The sequence below is a fragment of the Sus scrofa genome, chromosome 18, assembly GCF_054392235.1.
Source record: "Sus scrofa isolate SSC_HxYL_T2T_F1_AM1 chromosome 18, Sscrofa_HxYL_maternal_Yorkshire_Landrace_v2.0, whole genome shotgun sequence".
NCBI lineage: Eukaryota > Metazoa > Chordata > Mammalia > Artiodactyla > Suidae > Sus > Sus scrofa.
Genome location: NC_139400.1, coordinates 57,332,569 through 57,345,147, shown reverse-complemented (window position 1 = coordinate 57,345,147; position 12,579 = coordinate 57,332,569). Strand labels below are relative to the sequence as shown.

General features: G+C 37.8%; 1 protein-coding gene across 2 annotated transcripts in view; it reads left to right on the top strand.

Moving 5' to 3' along the window:
- Positions 1-12,579, top strand: part of STK31 (serine/threonine kinase 31) — a 72,482-nt gene that overhangs the window by 1,868 nt on the left and 58,035 nt on the right. For both annotated transcript variants that reach the window (XM_085005689.1, XM_021078730.2), the window contains exons 2-4: positions 624-670; positions 759-811; positions 6,705-6,803. In XM_085005689.1, the coding sequence (XP_084861815.1) occupies positions 624-670; positions 759-811; positions 6,705-6,803 (199 nt within the window). The remainder of the gene's footprint in view (positions 1-623; positions 671-758; positions 812-6,704; positions 6,804-12,579) is intronic.

Genomic DNA, 12,579 nt, shown 5'->3' with positions numbered 1-12,579 from the left:
CTGTTGAAGGATAAAATTATAAACTAGTAGACATTTCTTTTGAAATATTTTGCAGTTGGGAAAGCATATCATATAATGAAAATTATTGTTGAAGTTATGGGTAAAATTTGATTCATTTTGCAGTTTTTGAAAGGCAGGTGTCTTCAAAAGCATAAAGTGCTATGCTTTTCAAATAAAACTGATATTTTTATTTAAAAATTAAATACCAGTCTGAGACATTTGTTTTATATATCTTTGTAATTTTTTTTTGTTTTAATTGTAGAAGTCCTACTCTTGGGAGTGCATCAATTGCTTTAGAATAATATGCACATTCTGAAGTATTTAACTGATCAAAAGGTGCATGAATTACATACTTCAATGAAAATTTATAAATTTTGGCTAAAGGTCATTTCAGAAATAGAGATTGCATGTGATGAAATTGCAGAATACAGTATACTCAATTATTGAAAATATTTTTGAGGTCATTTTTTAATATAGAGTTTGAGTTTTGATAACTTTAGGACAAAACATACTTTTGTCAATTCCTACTTTTGGAGGAATTTGAACATTATATGATTTAGTCTTTATTTATTGTTAAACAGACAGATTAATAGAATCTGATTCAAAGTTTTGAATTGTTTTAGTTTTTCAGGAATTGTCCAAATGGATGAAGATACACATTACAATAAAGGTACTGACACAAAAATTTACTTTTGGTTATAAGAGCTAGATGATCTTGATGCATTTCTAATTTTCTTTTCATTGTGATTTGGTTTTAGTTGAAGATGTGGTTGGAAGTCATGTGGAAGATGCAGTAACATTTTGGGCACAGGTAAAAATGTTACATTTTGTCTCCCACCCCTTCCTTCACTAATGCAGGTCGGCCCCCACAAAAACAAAAATAAACACCCTGTAACATGTGTATGTATACATATATAAAATTGTCATTCTTAAGTGTTTAATTTTATTGAACATTGTTTAACACAGGGCATTATTAGAAGACAAATGGTTGCAACTGGATCTTAATACCTGAATGACAAGTCATGTGCTCAAAGCACACTGCATTAAAATAAAAAATAAAACAGCGAAATTGTAATTGTGGTTTCAGAATTACACTCAATTTGACACCCACAATCCAGGCTGCATACGTCACTGGACATTTTGAGAAACTTTTTTTGTTTGTTTTTTCTTTTTAGGCCCACACTTACTGCATATGGAGGTTCCCAGGCTAGGGGTCGAATGAGAGCTACAGCTGTCAGCCACAGCCACAGCCACAGCCACTCAGGACCCGAGCCACATCTGTGACCTATACCACAGGTCACAGTGACTCTGGATCCTTAACCCACCGAGTGAGGCCAGGGATCAAACCCGCAACCTCATGGTTCCTAGTCAGATTCGTTTCCACTGTGCCACAGTGGGAATGCCAAGAAGCTTTTGTATTTGTGAAGTTATATCCCCATCTAGAGGTCTCTGATAAGATTGTTTCTTAAACTGTATAAAGTTTTTAAATTTCAGTTATTTTTTTTCTACTGGCTTAATTTTAGATTTTAATTTTTTCCATTATAGTTGATTTACAGTGTTCTGTCAATTTCTGCTGTATGGTCATATATATATATATATGTATGTGCGTGTGTGTGTATTCTTTTTCTCACATTATTTTCCATTATGTTCCATCACAGTGACTGGATATAGTTCCCTGTCCTGTACAGCAGGATCTCATTGCATCTCTTAACCCCAAACTCTCAGTCCATCCCATTCCCTTCCCCTCCTCTTTGGCAGCTGCAAGTCTGTTCTCCAGGTTTTCTAATTTGAGGTACAGCATCTTTCTCATCATAAAATTGGAAATACTAATGGAACATTTATAATTTTATATTGGCAGCCTTCAAGTCAGCTAAGTTTATTCAGTTTTAAATACAAGTAAAGCATCAAAGTGCTTATGTCCCTGAGTTTAAGAAGGTTAATCCCTCTAGTGTGCACCATTACTCACTGGCTTTTAATTTTGTGAACCATACGTGATACGGAATGAAGGGAACAACGTTTCTCTATACTTCTTCAGCATGAGGACTTCGTTTTGTGGAGATGTAATGAATTAGCAACATGAAAGATAGGATTTGTGAGAAGAAAAGTTGTAGAGAAAATATGATCAATTTAGGTTCTGCAGTTTATCTAGAAAACATTCATAGAAAAGTGATATTCATAGAAAACTTTTAACAAGTTTGGGTTTCTGCTTATGCACAAGGCATTCTAAAGGATGCCCACATGTTGTGGTCTATGCCCATTGTCTTGCATTAATAGCATCTGTGTTCCTCTCAATAGTGTCTCAAGTTAGATGATAAATGTTATTTTTAAGCTCATTATATAGGAATGACATTTATTAGCTTAAGTAAGATTTTCTAGAGCAGTATTGTCTGGTAGAAATATAATATGAGCCATATCAGTAATTTAAAATTTAGTAGACATGTAAAAAAGTAAAAAGAAACAGGCAAAATCAATTTTAATAAATACATTTTATTTAACTCGGCAGATCCAGGATATCATTTCAAAATATAATCAACACAGATATGTTTACATTTCATTTCCTTTTTTTCATATGAAGTTTTCAAAATCTGGTGTATATTTTATACTTAACAGCACAACTTAAATCAGACTAGTCACATTTCAAGTAAGTGTTGGCTATTGGTCAGTGCGACTCTAGACTTTGATTTTTACTGACTTTTATGTCAAGCTGTTGCTTGAATTTGGACCACTGATTTTTTTAAAAAAATTATTGGCGTATAATTGACTTACAATGTTAATTATAGTGTGTTAGTTTTAGGTATATAGCCTTTTTAAAAATTGTATTGGAATATAGTTGACTTACAGTGTTGGGGCCGTGATTTAAACCAGGAGTCAGCAAACTTTTTCTGTAAAATATTAAAGAGTAAATATTTTAAGGTTTGTGCTATATAGTCTCTGTTACAACTGTTCACCTCTGCAAAAGCTGCCATAGTCGTGCAAAGGCAGCCATAGACAGTACCTAAGCAAGTAGGTATGGCTGTGATCCGTTAAAATTTTATTTACCAAAACAGGTAGCAGAGCCCATAATAGACCAAACTCTGGTTTCAACCCTGAAGTTGAAATTTAAATGCATCTCAAAAGTGGGAAAACATGTCTTGATTGGAAAGATTTAAAACTACTAAGGCGTCCATATGCATGGGATAATTTTTTTCAAGAATCAGATTGTTTGTGCACACATGTGCAAATCCATCCCAGAGACAGGCCCGATGTGCCCCATTCAACTGCTGTAGTAAGAGGGTTGCTCAGTTGACTAAACTGAAATCTCACATCTTAACACATGCTAAGGTCAGAAACAGCCAGTGAGGAGAGAGAGAAGACCCTTCTCAACCTCAGAAAGTATCTTTCCAGGAGTGTGGTTGGGAATAAATATGCTTCTTCTTTGTATATTTTTCTAGGAAAGAATTTAAGAAATGAATCCTCTACACCCAAGGGACATATTTTGATGTTTGATAAAGTTTTTGATGTTTTGATAAAGTAGTGAAAATTAAAAAAAAAACTTTAGTAAGATGACATTGTTAAGCTACTCTGTCTTGCTCTGTTAAGTTTCAGTAACACAGTATTTTTGTACAGTGGGGTCCTGACAGAAGGACAGTTCATGTACTTTCTTTGCTTTTCTTTTTTCTTTTTTTTCTTTTTGGTCTTTTTGTCTTTTTAGGGCTGCACCCACGGCATATGGAGGTTCCCAGGCTAGGGGTCGAATCAGAGCTGTAGCTGCTGGCCTACACCACAGCCATAGCAATGCAGGATCCGAGCTGTGTCTGTAACCTATACCATAGCTCATGGCAACGCAAGATCCTTAACCCACTGAGTGAGGCCAGGATCAAACCCGCATCCTTATAGACGCTAGTCGGGTTCGTTAACCATTGAGTCACAATGGGAACTTCTGGGTTCATGTACTTTTCACATCAAAAGGCAAGTCTTTATACAAAAATTTCTTGTAAATATGAAATTCACCTGTTGCTTATAATTGTTTTAATTTTGTGTTTTTCAGGTGTGCATATTGTATACTTTGTGGGGATATTCTTAGTATATGTGATTTTTCTGGAGGTTGATAACCTTGCTTCCAGTAGATTTTCTTTAATTTTAATTAAAAAAAATTTTAATTTTTTGTCTTTTTTGTCTCTTGAGGGCCACACCCGTGGCATATGGAGGTTCCCAGGCTAGGGGTTGAATTGGAGCTGTAGCCGCCGGCCTACGCCAGAGCTGCGGCAATGCCAGATCCGAGCTGCATCTGCAGCCTACATCACAGCTTATGGTAATTCCAGATCCTTAACCCACTGAGTAAGGCCAGGGATCGAACCCACAACCTCATGGTTCCTGGTCGGATTCATTTCCACTGTGCCATGATGGGAACTCCAGTAGATTTTCTTTAAAAGCATGGGTTCTTTAAAAAAAAATGGGTGGTTGCATGCACAGTTCAAAAGTATTTTCCTGTAAAAAGTTATGTGGGTTTTGTTTGCTATGTTTTAAAAAAATTTTTCTTTTTATGGCTGCACCTGCAGTAAATGGAAGTTCCCAGGCCAAGGGCTGAATCAGAGCTGCAGCTGCCTGCCTGCGCCACAGCTGCACCAACACCAGATCCCAGCTTCATCTGTGACCTCCCATGCAGCTTGTGGCAACGTGGGATCCTTAACCCACTGAGCAAGGCCAGGGATTGAACTTACATCCTCACGGAGACTACTACGGGTTCTTAATCTGATGAGCCACAATGGAAACTCCTGCTATCTTGATTTTGATTGTATTCTTTGATGTTAACACATTTTGTATAATTGTATTGTGTATCTGTGTATTGAATCATGTGGTATCAGATATTATATGTGATTTAATAGTGTTAATCAGTTTAAACCCATTTTAGTCACTTTTTCTCTGAAAAATACTGCTGGATACTCTTACTCAGTGTAATTTATTTGCCTGTTCAGCTACAGAAAGTGGTGCTCAGTTGTAGAATGTATTGAACCCTTTTTTTTTCTTCACATTTTAGGGCCATACCCACAGCATATGGAAGTTCCCAGACTTGGGGTTGGATTGGAGCTGCAGCTGCCAGCCTGTGCCACAGCTACAGCAATGAAGGATCTGAGCAGCATCTGTGAGCTACACCCCAGCTCATGGCAACACTGGGTACCTAACCCACTGAGCTGGGCCAGGGATTGAACCCACATACTTGTGGATACTAGTCAGGGTTCTTACCACTGAGCCACAAAGGGAACTCCTGCTTTCTACATTTGTTAATTGGAATTCCTCTCTAGGGAAGAGCTATTCTTGTCTCCAGCATTTATTTATGCAATTATTTATGTTAATAATAAAAACCATTGGATATGTACTCTGTGGGTTATAAGCCAGTATTATTTATTTTGTTGTTTAAGTTGTGCCAGCTTTGGCCATTAGGAGATTGTTCACATTGGCTGCTGTTTCCTTTGAATACATATCCATTTTTTAAAAAACATATTTCTTTACTTCCTGGCAGCACCAGATGTTCCAGGATTACCTTCCATTTCCCTGTCCTAGCCCTGAAATCAATCACTCTGAAGAACTCTTGTTCCTTTTATTGGAGAACGGTCTAGAAATCAAGGTCTCGGCACTAGGTGTGCCTATTGCTGCTTGAGTGTCGTTGCTTCTGGGACCTCTTAATGGACAGAGCTGGGAGATTACATACAAATGTATATATCTGTATATCGTGTATAACGCACACATAAACACGTCTATGATTCTCTCTCATATACATGTATTCATACAAAAACCTGTATGTAGATACACACATGCACACACACCTGCGTTCATACTGATACCTTCTAATCGTAATCTAACACTGCATGTTCTTTCTAGCCCTCCTTATGTGTAAATTCTCCCTACTTTAGTTATCTACAGTATATTTACTTATTCAATCCTAGTGTATACTTGAATTTCAAATTATTAACTCATGCCCTTGTGGGAAATTAATTTAGCTAGAGTATAGTATTTGTGTACAGAGGAACCTATACATTTTGAAGTTGTTTTAACATCTGTTTCCTTTACACAACAACAAATATGTAAGAAGACCCTTGTCATTTGATCAAAATGTATCTATTTTGAGCAATTAGAGTTTGATCTAAAAATTCAGGGACAGTTGTTTAAAGTTACTTCTCCATATGATATTAATAATATTTGGTATTTTAGTTTGAATTCCAAGTAATTTGAACTCATTGGGAAGTAAAAATTTTTATAGCCTAGTTCTGTTTCTTAAAAAGAACTCATTTGAATTATGAAAAAATAATGACAATAAGAATTGATATAATTTCTTTCTTTCTTTTTTTTTTTTTTTGTCTTTTTGCTATTTCTTGGGCCGCTCCCGCGGCACATGGAGGTTCCCAGGCTAGGGGTCGAATTGGAGCTGCAGCCACCGGCCTACGCCAGAGCCACAGCAACACAGGATCCAAGCCATGTCTGCAACCTATACCACAGCTCACGGGCAACGCCAGATCCTTAACCCACTGAGCAAGGGCAGGGACCAAGCCTGCAACCTCATGGTTCCTAGTCGGATTCGTTAACCACTGCGCCACGACGGGAACTCCTGATTTAATTTCTAATGCTCCACAATCTTTTAAGTATTAGGTTTGGTAGAACCCTCGTTTGCATAACACTGTCAAATAGTATTTTATTGAATTGTACACTATTTCTGTTATTCCTTCTAGAGTATCAGTAGAAATAAGGATATTATGAAGATTGGTTCTTCACTGTCTGAAATTTGTCCCCATGCCAATTCAGTTTTTGGGAATCTTGATCCAAAGAAGGTGAGCCATATTCTCAAATATAATTATTCCACTTTTCCTATTAGCTTTCCCCTGTCTTAGATTTTATAGTTTTTTGGAATGTTTGGTATATTTGAAAGAAAGAGGCAAGTTTTCAGAATTTGTATTAACTACAGTCATAATAAATTTATTCTTTCAAAAATACTTATGAACTGTCTGCTGTGTACTAGGCACTGCGTTAAGCATTGAGTGTACAGTGGTGAACAAAAGAGAATCCTTGCCTTTGACACTGATTACACAAAAAATGTGTAAGAGGTATGTTTATGGAGAGCAGTTGGAATATATATATATATATGTATATATGTATGTATATTTATGTGTGTGTGTATGTGTATTTTGCTTTTTAGGGCTGCATCTGCAGCAAATGGAAGTTCCCAGGCTAAGGGTCTAATTGGAACTACAGCTGCCAGCCTACACCGCAGCAACACCAGATCTGAGCTGCGTCTGCAACCTACACCACAGCTCACGGCAATGCTGGATCCTTCACCCACTGAGCGAGGCCAGGGATTGAACCCGCAACCTCATGGTTTCCAGTTGGATTCATTTCCATTGCACCACGACGGGAACTCCTATATATATGTATATATATTTTTAAAATTGCCTTTTAACTGACATTGAAGCATATGTCTCTTGAGTATACAGCTTGATGAATTTTTACATATGTATGCATCTATGTAATCACCACCCAGATCAAGATACAGTTATCATCCCAGAAAATTCCCTCAGGCTCCTCTCAGCCAAATCTTGAACAGTAGTTCCCCTAACAGAGGTAATCATTATTCTGACTTCTATTACCGTAGGTTTATTTGTCTGTTCTTAAATTATACAATATGTTCTCTTGTGTATATGTCTGGCTTCTTTTGTTCAGCATAATTTCTGAGATTTATTCATATTATTATGTGTCAATAGTTTGTTCTTTTTCAAGTTATGCAGTATTTCATTGTATAAATATACCAAAATTTATCTGTTCTCCTTTAATGGGCATTATGATTATTTGTAGTTTTTGGCTACTGTGATTGAAATTGCTATGAAATCCTTATACAAGCTTTCTGCTGGATGTTTTAACTTACTTCTTTGCATAAATGCCTAGGAGTAAAATTGCCAAGGCATAGGGTAGGCAGTTTCATTTTAGTAGGTACTGGCCAATCAGTTTGGTAAAAGTATTGAACCAGTTTGCATCCTTACCCATAAAGTATGAGTTCTTCCATATCCTCACCAACCCTCTGCATTGTCAGTCTTATTAATTTTAGACATTCTGGGGAGTGCCTAATGTTATTGTGATTTTAGTTTTATTTTCCTGGTAAGTACTGAGATTAAGCATGCTTTTCAAGTTTTGTTAGCCATTTGGGTCTCTTCTTTAGTGGAGTAACCTATTCAGATCTTTTTCTGATTTTCAAGGTTGTTTGCCTTGCTTCATGTAGGAGGTTCTGTACAATTGGCCCTCCATGTCCATGGGCTCCGCCATCATGGATTTATCCAATTGCAGATCAAAAAAATTTCGGAAAGTTCCAAAAAGCAAAGCTTGAATTTGCCTGTGCTGGCAGCTATTTATGTAGCATTTACGTTGTATTAAGTATTGTAAGTCATCTAGAGGTGATTTAAAGTTTATGGGAGGATATGCATTAGTTATATGCAGATATTGTATCATTTTGTAGTAGGGACTTGAACATCCTTAGATTTTAGTATCTGAGGGGAAGCCCTGGAACCAGTCCCCTGTGGATGCTGAGGGACAACTGCACGTGTTTTTTATATATTCTGGGTGTGAGTTTTTTGCCAGTGTCTTCTCTTTTGGGGCTTTCCTGTTCACTTGGTAATGTTTGACATGTATTCATTTTTTTCGTTTTTGTTTTGTGTTTTCTGCTTCCTTGGGCTACGTGAAGACCTCAGGGTCATGACTATATTCTCCAGTTTTTTTACCCTAGAGGCTTTTTGCATTTAGGGCTGTGGTTTACCTCCAGTAAATTTTTGGTTATGATGTGAAATAGAGGTCAGATATAAAGTTTTTTCCATCTGGATATCCAGTTGTGCCAGCAGCATTTATTGAAATGATGATCCTTTCTTTGTTGAATTGTATTGAATCTTTGCTTTAAATCAAATGGCTCTATGTGGCTGGTAGCCACCATCTTTTTCTTGTTTGGCTCTTTAGGGCCATATCCATGGCATATGGAAGTTCCCAGGTTAGGGGTCGAATCGGAACTTCGGCCGCCTGCCTACACCACAGCCACAGCAATTCCAGATCCGAGCTGCATCTGCAGCCTACACCACAGCTCAAGGCAGTGCCAGATCCCTACCCACTGAGTGAGGCCAGGGATCGAACTCTCATCCTCACGGATACTAGTCGGATTTGTTTCTGCTGCACCATAACGGATACTCCATAACCATCTTTTTCAAAACAGTAAACGCCTGTAGTCTTGGATGCATCAATATCTCTGCAAAGAATTTGCCCTTTGGACATTTAAGTACACGAAGTACACAAAGATGGTTGTATAAAGATACTAATTGTAGTATTATTTATAATAGGCAGAAGTAGAGATGAACTAAAAACTCTTTATATATTACAGTAGTAGCAGTAGTAATAGTAACATTTGAATCTTACTCTCTGTGAGACAGTGTTCTGAGCACTTTGCTACTTAACTCATTTAATCCTACCCATTTGTACTAACTCATTTAATCTTCACAGCAACCCTGTGGGGCAGATGTTATTATTTTATACCTTTTTAAAAAATTGAGGCACAGCTAGGATAACTTTATGAAAGTCATCAGCTAGTTAAAAAATATTTAAACTCAGAGTGTACCTTCTTAACTGTTACCCCATACTGGAATAATTGATGAATTAGGGTAGAGCCTTATTTTGGAATATTTATGGGGGCTGATAACTAGGGTAAGGTAAATGCAGCATTGAAGGAGGCACTTATGCAAGTACAGCATTGGTACCTCAGAGTGAACCCCTCTTTAAATTTTGTGCCCTGGGCGCCTAGCTTGCTTCACCAGCTCCAAGCCCTACTTATTTTGATGAGGGAGATAGGACTCTATATTTTGATACGGAATTAGGTGTAAAATCGTGTATTTAAAATGAGCCCACGGAGTTCTCCCTGTGGCGCAGCAGAAACGAATCCAGCTGGTATCTGTGAGGATGCGGTTCTGTCCCTGGCCTCGAGCTGCTGTGAGCTGCGGTGTAGGTCGCAGATGCGGCTCAGATCCAGTGTTGCTGTGGCTGTGGTGTAGGCTGAGAGCTGCAGCTCTGATTTGACCTGTACCCTGGGAACTTCCATGTGCTGTGGGTGCAGCCCTAAAAAGCAAAACATAAAATGAGCCCATTTGTTTAAATTAAAAAGCATAAACATATCATAGTGTACATGTGAAATTAGTGTAAATGTAAAATTATTTTCAGGAGGTCGATGTTGAAGAGTTTGGGGGAGAGAGGCTTACTTTTTAACCTCTTTTGATATTAATTTGATTTTCTTTTATTAATGTGCCTTTATTTAGTTTTTTTTAAAAATAATTAAAACCCCAATGGCATATATAAAAACATGTAAAGATTTCAGTTTTTTAAAAAACATTGTTGTAGTCTCTATGTTTAATAATTTTTTGAATAAATTAAGACATACCTGGTTTTCCTTTGTTGGGTGCAAAATAGATTACTTGCTTTACAAAAAAAATCAAACTAGTTTTAGGAGTTCCCGTCGTGGCGCAGTGGTTAACGAATCCGACTAGGAACCATGAGGTTGCGGGTTCGGTCCCTGCCCTTGCTCAGTGGGTTAACGATCCGGCGTTGCCGTGAGCTGTGGTGTAGGTTGCAGACGCGGCTCGGATCCCGTGTTGCTGTGGCTCTGGCGTAGGCCAGTGGCTACAGCTTCGATTCGACCCCTAGCCTGGGAACCTCCATATGCCGCGGGAGCGGCCCAAGAAATAGCAACAACAACAACAACAAACAGACAAAAAGACAAAAGACACAAAAAAAAAAAAAAAAAAAACAAACTAGTTTTAATAATGGCTTTCTCATTGTAAATGATTACTTAGCCACTTCCAATTATCCATGAATGGATTATACATTGTAAATTTTTTTTTTTTTTTTTTTAGGGTCACACCCGTGGCATATGGAGGCTCCCAGGCTAGGGGTCGAATCAGAGCTATTGCTGCCAGCCTACACCAGAGCCACAGCAATGTCTGATCCGAGCCACATCTGCGACCTACACCACAGCTCACAGCAACGCTGGGTCCTTAACCCGCTGAGTGAGACCAGGGATCAAACCTGCAACCTTATGGTTCCTAGTTCGATTCGTTTCCGCTGTGCCAGGACGGGAACTCCAGTAAATTTTTTTGGTGCTTGAGTAGTTCTCTCTTCCTTAGATGTAGTCAGGATATGGGGTGTGAATTTTGGACTCATGAGAGAAGATTGGGACCGAGCACGATGGGAGTGAATATGTAGTTCTGATTGTTCTTTCACTGTAACTCTCTTTGAAGTAGATGTGTATTTGTGATTGGTGGTTGTGATTATTCGCACTAACAGAGTCAAGAACTTTAGATTCCTCCGTTTGGCTGGCTCCTGGCTCTGTTCCTGGGTACGTATCCCCACCCCTGCCTAGAGTGGATTACAGTGATACACCATCTCTGCCACCTGCCTTATGGTGAATTGTTAATTATATTGGTATATTATTACAAATCTTAACCAAAGATAATGTGACTTTTTGCAAAGTTTGAAATTGGCTAGGACTATTGATTATCAGCTCTTTTTTGCTACTAAACCTGTTTGCTTGCTGAAAACGGAGTGGGATGTTTGGGAGAGGATACCATGCCATTTGTGCTCTCTCTTGCCCTGCTGTTGTTGAGTGTTAGCTGAAGGAAACAGAGTCAAGGGCTAATTGAACACTCTGTACATTGTAGCATTTGCTTCGTTAGCTAGCTGTTTGTGTGTCTCCGTTGCTTTGTACTTTGTTGCTTTGGGAAGTCCAGAATTTTTGCATTTCACCTTGTGTATTCCTTTTGCTTTCAAATCTATGAATTTGTTGTGGTTCAGAGTGATATACTTAAAATCAATTTTATATTCCGTCACTTAAAACTGTGCTTCTCAAACTTTTTTCATTATGCCCTTCTCAGGCATTTTTTCCCATAGTGGGTCTCTTCTCCACAAGACATTTTAACACCACAGTTATAACGGTATTATGTCTTTATGTCATCAGATAGGGTTGAACTTGGGAGGGCTGCAAAGCATTGTAATATCTATTCTACAAAGTTCTCTTCCACTCTCCGAGAACCAGCTTTCCCTCCTTTAAAGATAATATTTCCCCATTGAGAATGTATAATATAAAGTGGTTATCAGCCTGGAGGGACTTTGTATCTCCTACTTCAACCCCCAGGAAACATTTGTCAGTGTTTGGAGACTTTTTTAATGTTATGACTCATTAATTTTATTCAGGGCATATTTATCATGTATATGCATTGTTAGATCTAATGAAAGTTTAAGTAAAATAACATGTGAAATTAGAGGCTTTTTATAATTATTAGTAGTTTTAATTGTTATAATACTTATAATACAGGTATTATTATTTGTGTCAGTATGGAAAATACAATGGAATAAATAACTTCCCCAGTGCCACATACATGGTAATCCTTGAGTTCAGGATTCAGACCTATATCCGACATGCCAGAACTCCAGTACTCGTCGCATTTTACATTCACGTGGAGCCTGGAGGCAAAATAAGAAAAAAGTCTTTATTTATTTTTTCTTTCTGTCTTTTCTAGGGCCGCACCCATGGCA